The sequence below is a fragment of the Sorex fumeus genome, unplaced genomic scaffold, assembly GCF_029834395.1.
Source record: "Sorex fumeus unplaced genomic scaffold, SorFum_2.1 ptg000063l, whole genome shotgun sequence".
NCBI lineage: Eukaryota > Metazoa > Chordata > Mammalia > Eulipotyphla > Soricidae > Sorex > Sorex fumeus.
In genome coordinates, this window is record NW_026606120.1 from 80,461,422 (window position 1) to 80,483,496 (window position 22,075).

Below are 22,075 nucleotides of genomic sequence, written 5' to 3' on the forward strand. Positions count from 1 at the left end.
AAACCTAACATGAGAGCCCTAACCTCCTGAGATCAAGAGGGTTTCCTGAACTCTGGATGAGCCCGAGTGACTCTTTCCTCTATCCCGGGGGTCACCTGTCCATATGCCACTGGTCTTAGTGTGGCCCTATAATGGTCTCTATTTGTCCCCATTACTGGTTGCTGGTCCTGTCAGGGTACCCATCAGCGGCGTGCCTCCATGTGCCACCTGCAGCCACCACAGGCCGTGGCACCTACTGGGACCTTGGAAAGTGTTTGTGTGAGCAAGTGAGTGAATGAATGTCCAGCGCCCATGTTTCTCCTCAGAGCTCAGCGAACTGCTCCCTGAGCCCCTGAGAATCACTCCCCTTTCCTCCATAGTCAGCCTGCCCCCTCACACACAGGGACAGCCAGGACAACTCTGCCCCCTCAGGAGGCCACACTAGCAGCTCTCCCACCCACCAGCCACAGTAGCCAACAAGGCGTTATGGTTCTGCGTGGCAAAGGCACACCCAACCCAGGACTCCAAGCCTCTCACCTGGACTCCAGGACGAACCTCACTGAGCCTCCTTGTCCGTCCTCCCTCCCCCACCTGCCACTATAAAATTTATTTCACTGGAATATTTTCTTATGTCTAAACTGCTCAAGAACTTGGTTGCCCATCAATTAAATCTAGATGTTCAAAATGGCATCGAAGGGTCTTTATCGATTCCCCTTTTCTCTAACCTGACGTCTCCCACCCGCCCAGCTCAGATCCTTGCATCTGCCTTGCATCTGTCCTACCATCAGCCTTTGTTTAAAGAGTCTGCCTCTCTCTGAATACTTCCCTCCAAGACCTGGCTTAAAACGGGGCCCTCTGCAAAGCTCCGCCAAGACACTCAGTGAACACTGGAGCCCTTCCCTGCTCTCCATAAAGCTTGGTTCAATAAACCTCACCCAACCCCACCTGCTTCTAGTTCGTTCATTTCCACTGAGAGTCCAGACACTTAGCTGTGATCATTTGCTAATAGGTGGTTTTAAAGCTGTCCTCCCGGGCTGTGCCTTTGTGCTGGAGAGCTCTCAGGCCTCCGGAGCAGATGCCTCCTTGCCCATTTCCTGCATACCTGATTGCCGTACTTCTACACCCTTCTACGGCCTCGTTGGGCCCTGCACTAGAAGGCTAGCAGCGCCCTGGCTAGTCTCAGGGCACTTGGTAAGGGGGTGCTAGGATCCGCAGTCCGATCCCAAGAGAACCTTCAGCAAAAAGACCACCAGAGGCCTCTTCTGCAGCCCTCCCGCCGCGACTCCCACCCCCAGGCCCGCAAAATCCGGATTGTCCTTCCGTGCAAGGCGGAGGCCGCTGGCCTTGGGAATAAGAGCCAAGGCTCTGGGAGGCGCGGGGCCCCTTTCCCGGCGCGGGTTTCTGCTCGGCTCCGCCCCCCGAGAGCCGGGGCCCCGCCCCTGCCCCTGCCCCGTCGAGGCCGGGAGAGTCGCCCCCGCCCGCGGACCCCGCCCCGCCGCCGCCGCGCGCTCCTTTCAGCACCGCGGCGCGGACAGCTCCCGGGCGGGCAGCGGGGAGGCGGCGCGGCCCGCCCGGAGCGCAGCAGCCGTTCGCCGGGGCGGTGGCCCCGGGGACGGCCCCCATCGGCAGCCGGGCTTCGCGGACCCCGAGGACCAGCGCGGACGCGGGAAGCCGGGACGCCGCTGGCTCCAGCTAGTGGCAGAGGCCGAAAGATGCCGGTCCGCAGGGGCCACGTCGCGCCCCAAAACACTTACCTGGACACCATCATCCGCAAGTTCGAGGGCCAGAGTGAGTGCGTGCGTTGGGGGCGGCAGACCATCTGGAGTCCTGGGGTGTGCTCCGTGGGGCCAGAGCCTTTCACTAACTTTGAATGGAGCAAAGTGGGGGTGGACCCGATGCTGACGGTCCCCAAACACCTCTTCAAAATCCGTCCTCTCTTAGGGAGAGAGAGGAATACCTGTTCTCTTCCCGGAGTTGTTTTCTTGGTACCCCCAGCTCTAATCGCTGCCATGACTAGTCTCGCTCCTCACCTAGTTTTTCCTCCAGAGCTTTCCCCAGCGCCCTCCTTTCCACCCCTCCGTGGCAGCCATCCTGCCCTTTCCAGGAATTCTCCCCGGCTTGCCCCCCAGCTGGGTGACTCTCACTTGGCTGACCCCATAATCACCCTGCTCTGGCTGCATTCCCAGGCCTGACCTCGCCACTCCCTGGTCCTGTTCACTTGCCCCATCTACTACTCCTCTCTCATCCTTGCCAAGAGTCCCCAATGGTCTTTCCCTCCCTGCAGCACCCCCAGTTGGGGCTGCCATGGGCTTCCCCCCTCCTGCCCTCAATGTAGGTCGAAAGTTCCTGATCGCCAATGCGCAGATGGAGAACTGCGCCATCATCTACTGCAACGACGGCTTCTGTGAGCTCTTTGGCTACTCTCGAATGGAGGTGATGCAGCGGCCCTGCACCTGCGACTTCCTCACCGGCCCCAACACGCCGCGCAGTGCCATGTCCCGCCTGGCACAGGCCCTGATGGGGGCCGAGGAGTGCAAAGTGGACATCATATACTACCGCAAAGATGGTGAGGCTCCCGCGGGGCCTGCTCTGTAGCACACACTCCTCCCGTCCCTTGGGGAGGATCCTCACCTAAAGACCAGTCTGGTCCTTTTCTGGGCCTCAGTTTCTTGATGTGGAAGGGGAAGCCGTAGGTGTTGAATGTGATGATGCCTTTTGAGAGTCCCTTTGAGAGGCTGGGGAGCAGGCAGAGGCACTGGCCCTGGGCAGGGCCTCCAGTTTCACCACCCCTCCCCCGTGTACCCTGTCTCCTGGCTGTCCACTCTGTCACTGTCAGCCACAGCTGTCAGGCAGTCGGGATGGAAATTAACCTTTCCTCATCTCCATCTGCTCGGGGATTAGGGGCGGAGCCACCCCCACCAGGCCTCTGTGACCAGACAAGGCACTGCAGACTCGGAAAGGGGCCAACCCTGCACGCCATATGCAGCTCCTGGGGAGGACAGTTTTCCCCAAACTAGAGGCATGTTTGGTGTGGAAGGTTATGCCAGGCCAAGTTCATTGCAAGCAGAACAGATGTGCGGGTAGGGGTGAGGTCAGAGTCCTTCCTGTGAGCACTGGAACCATCCCCCTGCCAAGGGTGGGGGTGAGGATCCTGAAAATCCTTCTGAAATCGCATTGGTGCCCTCTCCCCCCACCCTAACCTGCTTCCAGCAGAATGAGCAGAATGACCTGGTGAGCATTTTCCAAAACACACCTTCCCTAGAAAGAGGCGACTCCGGGAGAAATGGAAGCTGAGCCCACAATACATGGGTGTCTTTGGGAAACTCTCCCTGACGGTTCTGAAGTTGAGGAGCCACTGACTTCGATAAAGCCTTACACTTCACTGCCAAGAAAGCCAGGGCCCGAGGTCAAGAAGGGACATGCCCACGATTGCCACTTGTAGGGTGGAATGTTTCAAGATAGCAATTCCAGGAAGAGGAGAAGAGACTTCCTCTCTGCTCCAGGGTGACTTTGGGGGAAAGAAATCCTAGGACAGGGTTTCCTCTTCAAGGGTCTGAGGTCTTGAGACTCATTTGAGTGCAGAGATCTCTGAAGACCTCTGGGGAGACACCAGGAGCTGCTGAGGGTCCAGTTCCAGGGGCCTGGTGAGTGAGAAGTGGGAGTGTAAATGCTGACATGAGTGTGTGTGTGTTGCACGTGTGCCTCTGTGTGTGTGTATGCATGTGTGTATGTGTGTAATTAAGTGCTTGAGTGGGTTCCAACAGTCCCCCTGGACAGTAACTGCTGGTGCAGGCGGGTTAGGACCACAATTAGGGCACTGAGAACAACCGGGGTTAGTCTGACAGCACTTACAGGGTTAATGAAGTCAGAATATTTTTGAAAGCTGTGACCTCACCTCTTCATATCATTGCAGAAAGGAGGTGACAGTCAGGGGAGTGAGAAGGGTCCCGGGGAGAGCAGGATGGGACAGCAGGAAGTGAGGAACCAAGTTTCTTCTCTGTCCCTTTCTGTAAGCCTAGAGCTCCACTCGATTGACGGGATGTAAGCCTGATTGCAAGGAGTGTCTGGGTTGCGAGGGTCTTCTCAGCAGTCTTCTCCCACCCTGTGCTTGGCGTGGGACAGAGGTCAAGGTCAAGTCTTGACTCTCTGAAGTCAGACTCAGGTCTTTGGAGTCTGCTAGAGTCACTGAGCTCTCAGAGGGGAAATTAGGGACCTAGGCTGGTGCTGCAAATGGGAAAGTAGCCACAGTCCTCATGCCCCTAGTCACGGTGTACCCCAGCCCTGCCCTGATCCTCTCCGTGGCCTATCGTCCAAGCCTTTGACTTGCCTGAAATTCACTTGAAATTCAGAAAAGGATCTCCCTGGCCTGCATTACTCAAAGGGAAGTAAGTGATGCTCTGTGATTGTGTTGACTCATGGTCCAATATGGACACACAATACGGGGCTGGAGTGATAGTACAGCTGGTCAGGTCCTTGCTTAGCAAGCGGCTGACCGGAGTTCAATCCCTAGCATCCTGTATGGTCTCCTAAACTGGCAAGGAGTAATTCCTGTGCACAGAGTCAGGAGTAAGCCCTGAGTATCACTGTGGTTACCAAAAAAACAAAACAAAAATTAAATTAACAATGCTCCATAATTTTCACAACCACCTTACAGATCTGCCTAAGGGCGTTTCCCGCCTTACTTCCTCAGCCCTAACTCTAGGGCTTTGGGAAGGGCCCTGAAGTGAACTCTCAAGGTTTATTTATAATCCTCTTTTCCTCTAAAAGACCAAGCCACTGCCTGTTCCCCATCAGAGTGGGAGATCAGCGCTCAGATGGTTCCACACCACGTGGCTCTGGAAGTCAGATTCAAAGAGGCCAGGTGACAATTTCCCCACTTGGTAGACTCCCACTTGATGGATTCTTCTTCCTCCCCTTCTCCTCATTCCCATCCCTGGGAGCAGGGGGTTGCGAGGAGTTGAGAGAAGCTCAGTGCCCCCGAGGCAGACAGATCTATGGCGCTTGTTCAGAGGTGGGCTTGAGAAGAAGCTTGGGAGGAAAATTAAGGCAGACTGAGACTGCTGCTCTGCAGATGGACCAAGGGCATGGGAACACCAACTGCCCAGCCTACCTGGAGTGACTCATTCACCCACCTTGTTACCCGGATGCCATTACTCAGTTACTCATAAACTCCAAGTCATGGTTGAGAAAGAACAGCCTAAGGGACGCTAAAAGGATGTGTCAGGGGTTAGAGAGATAGTGTTTGGATAAGACACTGGCCTTGCATCTGGCTGACCCTAGTTGGCTTCCTGGCAGCACATGGTCCCTGAGCACTGCTAGCTAAGGCCCAAGTGCCCCCCAACAAAAGAAAAAAAAAAAAAAGAAAACTTCCTCAACAGGAACAGCCAGAGAAATATATAGCTCAACAGGCTGAGTGCATGTTTGTCAGGCAGGTCTGAATCCTGGGTAGAATTCTAGAATGCTCTGGTCTTCGATCCATTCCCAGGCTGAGTCTCCCCTATTGACATCCCTGGAACAGCCACTTGAAGTCTGGCCTTTGGCAGCTTCCAGCTCCACAGAGAGCTGGAACCAGGCTTGTGCCAGCAGGGCCTTCTGAGCCCTGCCAGGCCGCGTCTCAGTGGTGCCAGAGGGAGGACGGAGTCTGGTCTTGGAGACGGCACCACAGGCCGCTGGCCAAGGAGGTTTCCCAGGGTCAAGCCTCGCTGGGCTCAGGCTCACAAGAGTGATAGGCTTGGCCCGAGTCAGGGTGTGTGCGTGCCTCGAGGGGCCTGCAGAAGGGCGTAACCTTGGGCCCCTTGTGCCTGAAGAAGTCAGTCCCCAAGGGGTTGGGTGGGTGATGAGTGACACCCCCTGGGGCGGGTGTCTCCCAGCACGGCAGCTGGCAGGTGGCTGCCTGGGGCCTGTCTGGGAATCTGATCCCAGAGATTCCTGCTCCCAGGGAGGCGAGGGAGGGAGGATTGTGGATCTCAGCTAACCCCCAGCGCTGCTAGCTGCTCTTGGTGTGAGGAGACACCAAGGAATGGGAGTGCCAAAGAGGACCTCCAGAGAGGAAGTGTTCCTGCCAGCACCCCAGCCCAGCCCACTTCTCACTTGTTCTTTCATTTGTTCAACAAGCTGCTACACTGGACAAGCTCTGGACTACCCTGGGGAGGCAGATCTCCATCTGATTTACATGCTTCCCCTCAGGGGCCTGAACATTGGGCTTGACCCTCCCAGCAGCAGTTGAATTTGAGAATTGGGGAACCTCCAGTACTCTGGAGAGGAACTTGTGGGGTGGCCAGCCAGCCCTTGGCTGGGCTCCATCTTAGTCTTCTCCCCAGTCCTGCCCACACAGTGGATGAAGGACCCCGGAGCCCATTTGGGCTGATATTTATGTCTGGGCTGTCCATATGGTCAATGTTGGTCCTCAGACCAACCCCACATGTCCCCCTCCCTGTACCCTGGGTCATCTCCGTGTCTGGCCCCAAAACCCAGCACCCAGCCTCTCCTTCCCTCTGCCTGCCAGCCCAGGAGGTCTGATTCTCAGAATCCAGGCTCTTGTCTGTAGAACGGGGTTTGTGCTGCCCCCCAAGGATCCAGGGGGCTCCACAATGGAGCTGGAGGCCTAATGTGCCAACTGGCTCAGTGCCCAGCACTTAGTGTGTTTTCAACCAAGAGCTCCTTCTGGCTCCAGGGGAGGGGGGCATCTTTGTGAGATGGGAATATGGACCCATCTAAACCCAAGGCTGACCAGAGCTCCATGGGGTGGGGGTGGGGTGGGGAATACCCCACTTCCCCTTCCCACTAATCCACCCAGCTGCTCTGCTTTAATTACCGCAGGAGCAAGCCAAGAGGCAAACCCTGAGCTGAGGGCCCAGCATGCGCTTGTCCTGATGCTCTCTGATAATGAGCAGTTTAGGTGCTTTCCCACCTCTGTCCAGGGGCACCAGTGTTGGTGCAGTGCCACCAACCTCTGCCCAGTAACTCATCACCATCCAGGTGGTCTCAGCTCAATGGGATCGAAGCCAGCCCCCAGCCCTCCCAGGCCAGGTCACTGTGGGAAAGGACCCCTTCAGTGACTGACCTAACCCCCCATGCGATCTGGTTGCCAGCCTCCAGCTTCCGCTGCCTGGTGGACGTGGTGCCTGTGAAGAACGAGGATGGGGCTGTCATCATGTTCATTCTCAACTTTGAGGACCTTGCCCAGCTCTTGGCCAAGAGCGGGAGCCGCAGCCTGTCCCAGCGCCTGCTGTCCCAGAGTCTCCTGGGCTCCGGTGAGGCGGGGTGAGGCAGCCCTGGGAGGGAACCCCTGATGAAACAGCCCATTCTGGGCTGCCCTGACCCCAGTTCCGGTTTCAGAGGGTGCCCAGGGCAGACCCAGTGCACAGGGTCCCGACTCGGGCAAGGTCAAGTACAGGACCATCAGCCAGATCCCTCAGTTCACACTCAACTTTGTGGAATTCAACCTGGAGAAACACCGCTCGGGCTCCAGCACAGAAATTGAGATCATCGCACCCCACAAAGTGGTGGAACGGACGCAGAACGTCACCGAGAAGGTGACCCAGGTGCGGTTCTCAGGGCGGGATGGTCAGAGCTGGGCTGGGTCTCTGGGGTCCTTTCTCAGACCGCCCCTGGGCCTGGGCCTGAGCAGGTGGTGCCAGCAACTGTCCAGCCTCTCTGGGGTCTGGTGGCAGCCACCTCCTGTCTTACTGGGCTCTGGCCTAGCACCCATTCCTGGAGCCAGGGAAGGCAGTCGGCCACAGCACCTCGGGAATGTGCTGCCTCCCAGGCCTGGAGGGTACAGGAAGTGGAGGGGGTGAGGGTGGGGGGGGGGGGGGGGAAGAAGACAGTCCCAGGGAACTTTTCCACTGGAGGCACTGACCCCTGATTCTCCCAAGCCTACTAGAACAATGATCCCAGAAGATCTGAACCTGGCCCTCCCCTGCTCCACCCCCACCAGACAGGACTGTGTCTAAGAGACTTCAGCTTCTCCACTTGCACCCCTGCAAGCGCCGCCAGAAACACTTCTGATTCCTGCTTAATTATGAGTGACTGTTTAGTCAATGCACATTGGTTGTTGCAAAACTCTTCTTGGACCTGATTCACAGTACCACAGAGTTTAAGAAGCTAGGCAGGTGCGCGCGCGCGCGCGCGAGAGGGAGAGAGAGAGAGAGAGAGAGAGAGAGAGAGAGAGAGAGAGAGAGAGAGAAGTAAAAGGTTAAAGTGCTTTAGCATGCAACTGCAGCCATGACCCAGGGTCAAATCCTGGCGTAGCATATAGTCCCCAGAACACCACCAGGAGTGGCCCCTGAGCACAAGTCAGGAACGGCCCCTGAACACAAGCCAAGAATGATCCCTGAGCACAGAGCCAGGAGGGAGGCCTAAGTACAGAGCTAGGAGTAGTCTCTGAGCAGAGCCAGAAGTGATCTCTGAGCTTCCAGCGATACCTTCCCTTCTCTCCCCCCAAATAGACGCGAGGCACCAAGGGACAAATCTCTGTCCCTCTTCCCTGTACCCCACTTCCTCTCTGTTCTTCCAACATATTCATCCTCTACAAACATGCCTCCTCGTCCCTGTATCTTATCCTGGCCTCCCCTCCCGTGGCTCCCATTCCAGGTCTCTCTGCTCCTTTCTTATCTTGGCCCCCCTCCCCACCTCTGACCATTCCGTGCCTCCAGGTCCTGTCCCTGGGTGCAGACGTGCTGCCTGAGTACAAGCTGCAGACGCCACGGCTGCACCGCGGGACGCTGCTGCACTACAGCCCCTTCAAGGCCGTGTGGGACTGGCTCATCCTGCTGCTGGTCATCTACACAGCCATCTTCACACCCTACTCGGCTGCCTTCCTGCTCAGTGACCAGGACGAGTCCCGGCGCGGGGCCTGCGGCTACACCTGCAGCCCTCTCACCGTGGTGGATCTCATCGTGGACATCATGTTTGTGGTGGACATCATCATCAACTTCCGTACCACCTACGTCAATGCCAATGACGAGGTGGTGAGCCACCCCCGCCGCATCGCTGTGCACTACTTCAAGGGCTGGTTCCTCATAGACATGGTGGCCGCCATCCCCTTCGACCTGCTCATCTTCCGCACGGGGTCTGACGAGGTGAGCACACCCCATCCAGGGCGCAGAGAGTCCCTGACTTGGGCACCTTTGCCAAGGCAAGTGGAAGACAGTACAGGGCTCAGATACTTGCCTTGCGTATGGCCGACCCAGGTTCAATCCCTGGTACATCATATGGTCCCACAAGCATCACCAGAAGTGATCCCTGAGCACAGAGCTAGGAGTGAATCCTGAACCCAGTGTGGCCCCCAATTACCCCTCAAAACAAAGAAAAGGACATCTGGGGTCTCCCCTCTACCCCTTGTTTGGAAACAGGCTCTTATCAGGGCCTGTCTCCCAATAGCCATTGATTGACCCACAGTTTTGCTCATCTGAGATGGACATGCCTGTAGACCCTCCTTGCCCCTGGGCTGACTTCCAACCCCGATGAGCTAGAAAGGGACTCAGCAGGTAGGGCATTTACATGCAGTCAACCTGGATTCAAGCCTCAGCATCCCAATTGGTCCTCCGAGCCTGCCAGAAATGATCCCTGAGCACAGTCAAGGGTAAGCCCTGAGCACAGCTGGGTGTGGCCAAAAAAGAGCACTGTAGCACTGTCCTCCAGCTGTTCATCGACTTGCTTGAACGGGCACCAGTAACGTCTCCATTGTGAGACCTGTTGTTACTGTTTTTGGCATATCAAATACGTCACAGGGAGCTTGCCAGGCTCTGCCGTGCAAGCGGGATACTCTCGGTAGCTTGCTGGGCTCTCTAGAGGGGCAGAGGAATCAAACCCGGATTGGCCACATGCAAGGCAAATGCCCTACTCGCTGTGCTATCGATTCAGCAAAAAAAAAAAAAAGAAGAAATGAAATAAAATGGAGGAAGGAAGGAAGGAAGGAAGGAAGAAAGCGATGAAAGAGTGAAAGAAAGTGAAAAAAAGAGAGGGAAAGGGACTCAGTACAGCTTGACCCTCTGCTCCTGAAGCCCCTCCACTGGGCCACCCCAGCTCCACAGGTGACTGAGTCTGTTCCCGTTTCATTTGCCTCGCAGAGCTCCTAGTCCCACTATGCCCCCCAACCCTTGCCTGGGGATCAGCAATCCATTCGAATCAGCTCTGACTTCTGGGTTCCAGCCACCACCTGTCCAACAGGGCCCCTCATGCTCCCATGGCCACCCTCTTCCAGCAAACTCTGTGCCCCCTTCCCATCCCTGTCCCAGTCTCCGCCACCTTTAGGTCCCCTGCGCACACAGCAACCAGAGTGTATTTTCGGTCATGCCCTGGGACTTTGCAGAGGCTCCCCGAAGACTTGGGATGAAAAAGCTCTTTAGGGACCCCTGGAGCCCCAGGAGCAGCCCCTGCCCACCTGCCCATCCTATCTCCCACCTGGGTTGTCTCCCACTCTGCTGCCCACCACTTCACTCCTGCCTTTGTGCCTGCTGCTCCCTCTGCTGGAACGCCCTCTCCCCTCCTTCCCCACTGCCTAGAGATGCAGCCTGGCTTCTCAGGCCTCCCCTCCTCTAACTGCAGACTCCATCTCCCTTTCCTCCCTGTTCCCTCCAGGGCTTCTGCCTGGCCACCATCACACTGCTGGAGCTTTAGGCAGGAGGGTTTTAAGGTCCAACAGTTCCCAGCTCTAGTGCTTGAGAGCTGGATCAGAGCACCCGGGTCTTTTGAGTGTTTGTTGTATGACTGTGTGACCATATGCACCAGTGGGCTGATGCGATCCTGCATTTGCATTCACTCTTTTAAGGTCTGATACCTTGTCCTGCCCCCTGCCCTTCCTGTGTCTTGCTCCCTGCCCCTACAGACCACCACCCTGATCGGGCTGTTGAAGACGGCGAGGCTGCTGCGGCTGGTACGCGTGGCACGGAAGCTAGACCGCTACTCGGAGTATGGGGCGGCCGTGCTCTTCCTGCTCATGTGCACCTTCGCGCTCATTGCCCACTGGCTGGCCTGCATCTGGTATGCCATCGGCAACGTGGAGCGCCCCTACCTGGAGCCCAAGATCGGCTGGCTGGACAGCCTGGGCACGCAGCTGGGCAAGCACTACAACAGCAGTGACCCTGCCTCAGGCCCCTCGGTGCAGGACAAGTACGTCACGGCGCTCTACTTCACCTTCAGCAGCCTCACCAGTGTGGGCTTCGGCAACGTCTCCCCCAACACCAACTCCGAGAAGGTCTTCTCCATCTGCGTCATGCTCATCGGCTGTGAGTACCCCTGGCGTCTCTCCTAGGGCTGGCTCTGTGGGCAGCACAGGAGGGCTGCCCAGAGGGGTCCCCCATCCACTGGGTGTGGCCACAGGATGCAGTGTATCCGCTCAGCCGTGCCTCTGCACCAGGCACCGGGATCCAAGCTCACTTGCAGGAAGTTATGGAGCCCTGGGTTAGAGACATTTATTAAGAATTTTAAGATGCTGACTTGGAGAGATAGGGCAAGGGGTGAAGGTGCTTGACTTGTACACGACCCACCCTAGTTGGATCCCTGGCCACCATGTAGGATCCCAGAGCCCTGCCAGGTGTGATTCTTGAGCTCAGAGAAAGGAGTAAGCCCTCACACAGCTGAGTGTGGCCACAACATTTTAAAGAAGAAATAAGAAAGAGGGGCCAGAGTAATAGTACAGTGGGTAGGACGTCTGCATTGCACATAGTTGACCAGGGTTCTATTCCTGGCATCCCATATGGTGCCCCCAGCATCACCAGGAGTAACTCCTGAGTGCAAAGCCAGGAGTAACCCCTAAGCATCGCCAGGTGTGACCCCAAAAAAGCAAAAAAGCCAAGAAAAATGAAGAAAAGAAGGAAAAAAGAAAGAAAAGAAAGAAAGAAAGAAAAAGGAAGGAAGGAAGGAAGGAAGGAAAGAAGGAAGGGGGACTGGAGCAATAGCACAGCTGGTAGGACATTTGCCTTGCACGTGCCCAACCCAGGGTTCGATTCCCAGCATCCCATATGGTCCCCTGAGCACCACCAGGAGTAATTCCTGAGTGCAGAGCCAGGAGTAACCCCTGAGCATCACTGAGTGTGACCCCCCCCCAAAAAAGAAAAAAAAGTAGAAGAAAGAATTTTAAGATGTGGATTGGGGGCAATAACTCAAAGGGCTGGAGCATATACTTGACCCATGGGAGCCTCAGATTTTATTCCCAGCACCACGTGCATACCAAGGACAGCTGGGAGTGACCCTGGTCACTGTGTTGAGCATTAGACAGAACCCAAAGTCCCACCTGATACAGTGGCACCACCCAAGGCCCATGTTCTGTTCCCATGAAGGCCGTGCTGTGAGCCCAGCTTACGGGTCAAGAAATAGAAGGTCCCCTTTGCCAGAAGCTCCACAGAGACCCAGTTCCTGCCTCCAAGACACCGGGGCTAGGAACATGAGAGGCAGTGTGGAATTTTACACGTAGATTAAGTTGTCATGTTCAAAGTATTTAGAGATGTGAAAGCCCAGAAAAACAAAAACAACCAGAAGAGAGGAAGGGGGGGAACAGAGTTTTCCCTTCATTATACCCTTACAACTTGAAGAGCAAACAAAAGTGAGCTTAAAAAAAGTTCATTGCCCTAGTTTTTTTTTTTTTAATCATCACTAGTAGTTTGGTTGGGGAAATGGGGGGTGTGGGAGAGATGTCAGAGAGGGACAAAGCAGTGCATAATAAAAGGGCCTTTGTCCCCCAGGTGCCCGAGTACTACCTGATTTTTGCTCTGGAGAGTGCTCTGAGCACAGGGAGAGAGTGTGTGTGTGTGTGTGTGTGTGTGTGCGTGTGTGTGCGCACGCGCGCATCCACGTGTGGTGTGTGCGTGTGTTTGTGTGCGTGTGTTTGTGTGCCTGTGTGTGTGCCTGCCTGTGTGTATGTGCGTGCATGTGTGTGCATGCATGTGTGTGTGCATGTGTGTCTGTGTGTGTCCGTGTGTGTGTGTGTGTGTGTCCGTGTGTGTGCCAGGGGTGGGGCCCTGAAGAGGTGCTCACTGCTCGCGGCCACCCCTTCCCACCCCCTCCCCCGCAGCGCTCATGTACGCCAGCATCTTTGGCAATGTGTCGGCCATCATCCAGCGGCTGTACTCAGGCACAGCGCGCTACCACACGCAGATGCTGCGCGTGCGGGAGTTCATCCGCTTCCACCAGATCCCCAACCCGCTACGACAGCGCCTGGAGGAGTACTTCCAGCACGCCTGGTCCTACACCAACGGCATCGACATGAACGCGGTGAGCCTCGCCGCCCCCAGCGCGTGAGCCGCGGGGGAGCCCGGGTCCCGCGGATCCCGGGCGCGCCCTCATCCCCCGCTCCCCGCTCCCCTGCTCCCCGCAGGTGCTCAAGGGCTTCCCCGAGTGCCTGCAGGCCGACATCTGCCTGCACCTGCACCGCGCGCCGCTGCAGCACTGCCCCGCCTTCCGCGGCGCCAGCAAGGGCTGCCTGCGCGCGCTCGCCGTCAAGTTCAAGACCACGCACGCGCCGCCCGGGGACACGCTGGTGCACCTCGGCGACGTGCTGTCCACGCTCTACTTCATCTCCCGCGGCTCCATCGAGATCCTGCGCGACGACGTGGTGGTGGCCATCCTGGGTAAGCCGGGCCTGAGGGCCGCTATCATCCGGGGAGCCTGTCGCCTCTGCCGCGCTGACCCAGCGCGCTGACCCAGCATGGGGCCTTCCTGGGGAACCGGCTCAACCCGCTTGTTGAGTCCTTAAAAACCCAAGCCCGGCCGACTCTGGGCGCCCATGCTCCTGAGAGGGAAGTCGAGGCTCAGACAGGGCAAGCTGTTCCCGGCCAGGCCAGATTGTTGCAGACTTCCCGTCTTGGGAAGCACCAGGTGACAGAGTGGACATTTGCTTTGATTGGAGCAGGTAGGGGCTCCCCAGTCTCACCCCCTGCCTCTGGAGGGACAGCCCGATGCTTCTTGCAGGAAGGGTTAGGGTTCCGGCCTTGGCTGGGGGCAGCTCTGAGGCACTCACAGCCTCTGTCACCTCTCAGATCTGGGATCTCCCTGCCACCCTTGCCTCCCAGAGCCCCAATGGGTCTCCTCTCAACCCTCATCTTTCTTGATTCCCTGCATCTGCCCTCCTTGAGCCCCTGAGCCCCACCTCAGACCTGCCGTCCCCCCAGCATTTCCTCCAGCCCCTCCAAAGAGCCCCTCGGGATTTCCCCCATTCCTTCCTCTGGCCTGGTCTTGGTGGACAGTCACCAAATGAACTGCTCTCTGGGCCAGCTCCTTGGTCCCATGATTTCACTCCACACTGGGCACATGAACCCAGAGCTTTGTGCTCATTTCCTTAGACCCAAATATTCTGCATCTTTCTGAGGATGGCCTGAGCCAGCCCACAAGCTCTCAGCCTGAAACCATCATCTTCCCTCAATACCGAGCCTCTGGTATCCCCATTTCTGTGACCAGACCTGGGAGTCAGCCAGGGGAGCCGCATCCTCTATTCCTGCCCCCCCATCCCCTCCCAGGCAGACACAAGGCCCAGTTTGCTCCTTAGTACCGTTTGGTCCCACCCTCGTCCCACATCCGTCTCCTGGTCCCTGCCCGGGTCCAGCCTGGGCACCCCCATGTCCTGTCTCTCCCCTTCTGCCTGAAATTCACATCTGCCCACACTTTCTCTGCTCCAAATCCTTCCATGTTCCCCCTGGGTCTCTGGACCCACATAAGCCCCTGTGCATGGCATGGTCTTCCCAGTTTGATAGCCAAAGCCCTGCCCCCTCCACCCCTTACTTCAAACTCCAGCCCCACAAGACACAGTTCTCTAACCCACCTCCCACCCCCACCATGTGTCCTTGTTCACAGTCACTCTGCCTGGCACCCCTCAAGGCTGGCATAAGTGCGGCCTCACTCCCAGCCATCCCAGGGACATGGAAGGGCTAATAATGATCATTAATATTTTAGACACCAGTCTAATCTAAGTTTCCATCAGAGACCTGAAATCCTCTTTTTGTCCTGAATGGAAATGAACTTTCAATCATAATCCTTTGTCCCTAGCATGTTGCTCAAATGACAAACTGCTGGGACCAGCTGTCGCCTGGAGAGTCCCTTCACTCCCTATGCCTCAGTCACCTTCTTGGTGAAGAATTTTGATATTGGCCTCTATCCGTACCATGAGTACCCCTGTGTGACTTCTTTGAGTTGAGGGGCTCGGCATCCTTTAGGAAAGGGTGTCAGAGCACCATCCCATCAGGGCCACTGGGACATCTCTGGGTGGCCCACCCTGCTGCACTGTCCCCATGCTGGTCCTCTGCCCGGTGGCCCTACTCCTGAGGGTGCAGTTTCCCTCCACTCTCATTCCCTCTGCGAGCCCCTGCTCACCTGGAGAATGAGACCCTCCCTCCTCTGGAACCCCCTAAATCTTGGTTCTTCCTGGCTCCAAGACTATCACCCCAGAGACTATCACCATTGGTGGCTTGTGTGCCTGTTTCTGAGGGTTAGGAGGGGGTGGGTGGGTTTATACACTTGGTGGCCTACGCCCCCTGAACACCTGGACACCCAACAGGGAGAAATCCCTATCCCTGCCCCCTGGGGACAGTGCTCCTGTCCTGGGTTCCCTGTGCTTGGATAGCAGCAGGGCAGGCTGAGAAGGGGACCTCCCACTGTCCCCTAGGGTAGGGACAATAGACGCTGATAGAGTGGGTATAGAGAGGGTTGGAGATGGTAGGTCGGATTCCCATGGAGGGAGGATGTGGGAAAGGGTACCCTCCTCATCCCTGTTCACCCCTTCTCAGCCTCTCCTCACCTCCTCCTCACCCTTATCACCCCTCCTCACCCCTCATTGCTCACCCCTCCTCACTTCTTCTCACTCCTCCTCACCTCCTCACCCCTCCTCTCCCTCCTTCTTCTCCTCCCCTTCTTACCCCTCCTTCCCCTTCTCCTTCTCCTCACCCTTCTCAACCCTCTTCCTCTTCACCCTTCTCACTCCTTCTCCCCATCCTCCCCCTCCTCCCTCACCCCTCCTCCCCATCCTCTTCTCTACCCCCTCCTCACATCTCCTCACCTCCCTCACCTTCCTTAACCTCCTCACCCCTCCAAACCCTCCCCATATTCCTCCCCCTCATTACCTCTCCCCCTCCTCTTCCCCCTCCTCCCCCTCCTCCCCCTTCCTCACTCCTAGCCAGTACATCTAGCTTTGCCCAGAGCTTGCTCCTAAGCACCAAACCCTGGCAGGAGCCCTGAGGTGTGTGAGGTTCCAGGCAGGGGAGATCATGGTTAAGGGGCTCTCAGGTGGCTGCTCGGACACGCGCTTAAAGCCAGGCCTTGGCGAGTGGCCCTCTCTGCTGGCAGGAAAGAATGACATTTTTGGGGAGCCCGTTAGCCTCCACGCCCGGCCCGGCAAGTCTAGTGCTGACGTGCGGGCACTGACCTACTGCGACCTGCACAAGATCCAGCGTGCAGACCTGCTGGAGGTGCTGGACATGTACCCCACCTTTGCGGACAGCTTCTGGAGGAAGCTGGAGGTCACCTTCAACCTGCGGGACGTGAGTCTGGGCTGGGTGGGCCAGGGTGGGGGTGCCCTCCGGTACTAGTGACACTACTACCCAGGGTTGGCTTCTCTGCCCAGGGGGCCTTTTAAACCACCTCCCCTTCTTTTCCTTTTTTTTTGGGGGGGGGATGATAGTGTTCAGTGCTTACTCCTGCTCTGAGCTCAGAGATCACTCCTGGCTGGGCTTGGGGGACTATAGGGGATGCCAGGGATTGAACCTGGGTCAGCTGTGTGCCAGGCAAGAGCCCTACCTGCTATACTATCTGTCCAGCCCCATGACCATCTCCCCTTCTTCCAACCACATCCTGTGCCCTCACTTTGCCTGTGCCCTCACGGCCAGTCTAATGCTCTGTATGCTGATCAAGCACCAACTCTGTGCCAAGTGCCAGTTCTTTTGACACGAGCTCATCCAGTCTGCAAGTGAAGGGTGTTATTAGCCCCATTCTCCAAATGAGAAGACTGAGGGTTAGAGAGGATGAGCGGGTGGTCAGGGTCACACAGCCACACAACAAGGAGCACAGGCGGCAGTGGAGTCATGTCACGCCATGTCACGCTGCACTGAGAAGAACAAGTGTGCTGCTGTCCAGGGGGCTCGTGGTGTCAGATTCCAAGGGTATGAAACAGTGATGGCACACTGTTTCTCCTCTCAAGCAAACCTTTCCAGGGAGATTATGGGAGAATAAAGACTCACAGTGAAATAACCAAAGATGTCACAGGGAGGAGTGCAGGAGAGACCAAACTTCCATGAGCTCAGGCTGACCAAGGAGTGGGACAGCTGACCAGAAGTGGCTTTGGCCAGTGGGTAGAAGGGACCAGGAGTGCCTGATAGGGGGAAACAAGTGCCTGCCATTTTTTTTCTTTTTTTGGTCACTCCTGGCGATGCTTAATGCTCAGAGGTTATTCCTGGCTATGCACTCAGGAATCACTCCTGGCCATGCTCAGGGGACCATATGGGATGCTGGGGAATTGAACCTGGGTCTGCTGTGTGGAGGGCAAGTGCCCTCCCTGCTGAACTATCACTCCAGGCCCAATAGGTGCCTTCTGGCCAGAGTCCCTAGCCCCATCTCAGTGGAAGAGCCCTGCTGGTGTGAACCCCATGCTTCCTCTGGAATGGGGAGCTTACGAGGATGGCCCTCCCCATCCTTGCCTCTGCCATCCTCCTTCTGCCTTTCTCTGCCCTTCTGACCTTGTATATCCAGGAGACTCCTGGCAAAGGCCTTGCCTGGAGGGCCCAAGTGCTCATGGCTTGATACCATGGCATGAAGGAGGTGTCTTCATGGGCGGGGCATCTCCAGTTCCCAGGCACCCCCAAGTCTCAGTGCCAGAAGGGCGAGATAATGGTACGGTTACTGAGGGCCTTCCCGCGTGGATTTGGGGCCCCCACTAACCTGTTTTCATACGTAAGTACCTCTACAAGCCTGTGTTCATGAGTAAGTACCAGGACATTCAGGGAATGTAGAAGCCCCCACTCACACCCCCCCCCAAATTGTGCTGCTCAAGGCAACATCTCCCAAAGCTCTGGGGTCTTCATATCTCTACACACCTGTGCTCGTCCTGCCCAACCAGGCATGTGAGCATGTGCAAGGGTAGCTGCCTGGTCAGCTGCCACAAGGCCTCAGGGTGTGGAGAACAGAGTGGCCCACCCCACCTGTGTTGTCCCCGTTACCTGGTACTTTTGTTCCCACAAGGCAGGCGGGGGTCTCCAGTCATCCCCCCAACAGGCTCCAGGTGGCCAGAACCCCCAAGGCTTCTTCCTCAGTGACAACCAGCCAGGTGAGCAAAGCCAGCCCCCCACCAGCTCCCCCCTCCCCCGCCGCTTCCTCCTGAAGGCCCAGCCCAAACTCCTGCCCCTTCTCAGGACCTTCTCACCCACTGCCCATGGGAGAGGGCCCCTAGCCCTCTCCCTCCATCCTCCCATATCCTCCCAGCCCAAGCAAGGTGCCCCCAAGGCTGGGATACCAGCCAGCCCCTTTGGGCTTCCAAAGTAGAACACCCAGGGATCTGCCAGGCTGCAGCACCCCAGAAATCCCCAGTAAGCCAACCCACCCCAAGTCCTGGCCTGGCCTTCTGGAAGCTTGAGTCTTGGTGGCAGGATCTCATGCTCCAGAGCCCCCAGACTGGGGGCTCTCGTGGCATGCGGTGGGGGGGGGGTGCTACCCAGCTGGCTGGGGCTTCACTTTCTCCCTCAGGGCCAGCTCCTTCCCTGAGCCTCTCGGACAGATCCGACCTCTGGCCTGAGTTGCTGCAACAAGTCCCCTCAAGGTCAAGACACAGTCCCCCCAACCTGCGGGGAGACCCGGACAGCTGGCCTCTGGGGCTGGGCTCCAGGCTAGAGCAGCTCCAGGCACAGATGAGCAGGTGGGTGCCCTGGCTCTCAGCTGCAGAGGCCCACGCAGCCGGCTAGGCACGGGTGCCCCCTCCTGGTGGGCCGGCACATGGCTGGAAGCTCAGGAGGGCAGGAGGGCAGTGAGGCCTTCTATAGGTTCCCCACTATTCTCCGGGTCAGCTATGAGGCCCTTCAGAGGAGAGGAGCATGACCTTGTGCAGAGCCCTTAGAAAGGGGGTGTACCTTGCAGGGGGCAGCTGCTGTGGCAAGGTGAGGCAGGTGCCGTACAGCCTGGGCTCCCAGCCTGACCCCTTACCAGGATCATCAGGGCCCCAGGCTCGTGTCCTGTTGAGGACTGAGTGCTATGGGCACTCTCACCGCTGTGTCATGGGCGGAGGGTGGTGATGGGGAAATCACCTCAGGTGGGCGCAGGCTGCCCCTGGCAACCGGAGGCAGACTACAAACCTGAGAACTTCCCTCAGAAACCAACTGCCCTTGCCAAACCTGACTCTGGTCTTGACCCCGCCCCTGACCCTACCTGGACCCCCACACCAGCCCTGATGAAGGGCTTCCATTCGCTCTGGCAGGCTGGAATCCCGCATGTCCTCAGACCTCAGCCTGGTCCTGCAGCTCCTTCAGCAGCCCCCGCCCCACGGCCACGGCGACCCCATGCCAGGCACCCCTGCTCCGAGTGCCCAGGCCTTATTTTCTCCTAGTCCAGGCCCCACGGTGCCGGCAGGCAGTCTGCCACAAACACAGGTGAGAGGGAGAGGGGATTCCTGGGGGTATCTCCAAGCACCCTCAATTTTCTGTGTGGCCTCTTCCCCAGGGAGGGGAAGGAGGAGAGAGAAAGGGAAAGAGACAGGATCAAAGGGAAAGAGGGGGAGAAGGAGAGAGAGAGAGAGAAAGGAGGAAGATGGGGGATAGAAAAGGGGGGGGAGAGGGGAGAAGGGGTCAAGAGAAAGTGGGGAGAGGAGGGCAGGATGGCTGTGGCACCTCTGACAGGGCTGCCTGGACAGTAGTGGCCACTGTAGGTTGTGGCCCGTGCCCACAGCTGGGACAAGGGCAGCCACAGGACAGTTAGTATTCCTGAAGTCAGAATACTGAGGTGGCAGGGGCTCCCCACACTGCCCGTCCCCCTCTTTTTTGCCTTCCCAGCCCTCACACTGTGGTGACTTGGATGAATGTGGGCCAGAGAACAGGGAGAATCCTCACCTGGCTGTGGCAATGAACAAAACTCTGACATTATCTCCAGAACACAAGTGGCCTGAGGGGCCCCAGTTCCCGCTGGCCTCGCCGCTGCCTACCCTGGAGGGGCAGGGACTTGTCTGTGGCCCCCGCTTTCCCTCTGTCCCTGAACACCTCAGCTCTGTCCCCAAGCAGCTGGATTTCCAGAGACAAAGCTCGGACCCTGGAGTTGCAGGGAGCTAGAGCCAGGGAACCCCAACATAAGAGCTCCTGGGGGATAAGATAAAGACGGGTGAGGTGAGAAATACAGATTTGGGAGAGGCAGACAGTCACCAACATGGGTCTCTGAGAACTCTTCTAGAATAGCTGCCAATGGCTGGAGGCTGGAGACTGGCGGGGGGAGGGGCGGGGTGAAGAAAGGAGGAGGCCCTTCTGGTCCGTGGAGGCCTTGCTCAGGTCCACGGGCTCATCTTCAGGTCAGGACTTACCCACCACGTCCAGCCTGCCTCCCAGGGCGCAACTTCTTAGGAGCTGCCAGCTGCAGGAAATGGTAGAAACCCTCTGTAAGGTATACAGCAGGGCCCAGAGCTTCCAACACTTTCCCCTCCTGCACTCCTAATGATTATGAGCTAAACTCTGGGACACTGGCAGGCAGCGGAGTATCTCACGCTAATAAAGTCTGTATAGCTCTGATTGGCCCAGGTGGGGAATTTCTGACTCCTCGAGCCATGATCCGCTCAACCCCCTTCACTAGGAACTGGGGTGGGGGGAGCATGAAGGGGGAACCACAGGATTCTGCCTGGCTGTGGAAGGAGTCAGTGAGCCACTGACTTGGGGGTCACCAGGATTCAAGGTAGACACCATTCTATGCTGATAACAATCAACAGAGTTCCCTCTAAACCCTGGGAGTCGGGTCATTGTCCCTGTGCCAGAAATGTGGGATCAGAAGCATGGCGCTCAACCAAACAGGAAAAGGACTCCAGGGGCCTCACTGTTCTTGTCTGGGGACAGGTTACAGGAGCGTGAAAAATGCATGTGCATTTTCTGTGAGTAAATGATACTTTGATTAAAACTTGGAAGAGGCTGGGGATGTGGCTAAGTCATGGGGCACTTGCCATGCATGTGTGAAGTCCCCAGGACCATCCATTCCAAAACAATTAAACACAGAAAGACTCTCACCCAGCCAGCACAAGAGAGAGAGGACATACTTTCTTCCCAGGGAGTCTGCTTTGAGAGCAATGCAGCCTCACTGAAATGGGGCATCATCCCCAAAAGCACTGGATTCCTTTAAGAATTGTGACAGCAGAGAGTGTGGTTTAGCATACACCTTGAAAATGCATGCACATATATACGTACACAAATATGCTTTGCTCCTTTTTCAGACACATACACGCACACATACACACACACACACATGTTTAAGTTGGTATCTGATAGTTTAGTTTTGTTTTTGAGCCACACCCCCAGCACATAGCCCTTTATGCCGTCTCTCGGCCCGTATTTCATTAGGTCATAAACTCAAGTGTAGATCATTGAAAAATATGTACTGCCAGTGTGTTTGTAAAACTGGCACTTGATAAACTACTGTATTTGGATCCATTTTTATTCAAATAACAATGATTTGAGAGTCAACATCACTTATTTTGAAAATCCAAGAAGCAGCTCTTCTTTCACATCGTTGTTTTTTTCTCTTCCCATAATTCCATTCTGTCCTACTTACAATTTTAATCCCATGAGTAAACTGTTTCCATGCTTTAAAGTCTATAACTGAGGGTTTTGTCACATCTGTTGGTAAGAGCTATGTATGTAAATGGAAGTTTTAAAATTAATATTTTGTAACCTTACTAAACTGTTAAGGGTTACACTTGGTACAGGTTGGTTCAAAACAGCATATATTCAATTAAAATTAAACTTTCATTAAAAATAACCTCAAAGGACTGTTTTCCCCTTAACTAGTTCATGGATGTGGATTTTTAAAAATTAAAATAAGACAAAGTTTTGTACCTTTTTTTCCTTTTTCCTAACTTATACACAATGTGCCCATATAAGAGGGTGAATAGACTTTTCCATGAAAAAATTTCACTTTAATTTTCTTTGCTTTTTTTTTG

The 22,075-nt window shown here is 56.2% G+C and overlaps 1 protein-coding gene across 3 annotated transcripts; it reads left to right on the forward strand.

Moving 5' to 3' along the window:
* Nucleotides 1-1,594: 1,594 nt before the first annotated feature.
* KCNH6 (potassium voltage-gated channel subfamily H member 6) lies at nt 1,595-20,216 on the forward strand. Of its 3 annotated transcripts, XM_056127136.1 has the most exons (13): nt 1,595-1,767; nt 2,315-2,545; nt 7,071-7,232; nt 7,318-7,523; nt 8,637-9,062; nt 10,811-11,210; nt 12,995-13,194; nt 13,298-13,550; nt 16,255-16,448; nt 18,142-18,226; nt 18,643-18,811; nt 19,367-19,538; nt 19,938-20,216. In XM_056127136.1, exons 1-13 carry the CDS (start codon nt 1,692-1,694, stop codon nt 20,208-20,210), a joined length of 2,847 nt encoding a protein of 948 aa, XP_055983111.1. In that variant the 5' UTR covers nt 1,595-1,691; the 3' UTR covers nt 20,211-20,216. The 3 variants fall into 3 exon arrangements, with proteins under 3 accessions (XP_055983111.1, XP_055983109.1, XP_055983110.1); XM_056127134.1 differs by lacking the exons at nt 19,367-19,538; nt 19,938-20,216 and having other exon boundaries at nt 1,635-1,767; nt 18,146-18,226; nt 18,643-18,799; XM_056127135.1 differs by lacking the exons at nt 18,142-18,226; nt 19,367-19,538; nt 19,938-20,216 and having other exon boundaries at nt 1,635-1,767; nt 18,643-18,796.
* Nucleotides 20,217-22,075: the final 1,859 nt, after the last annotated feature.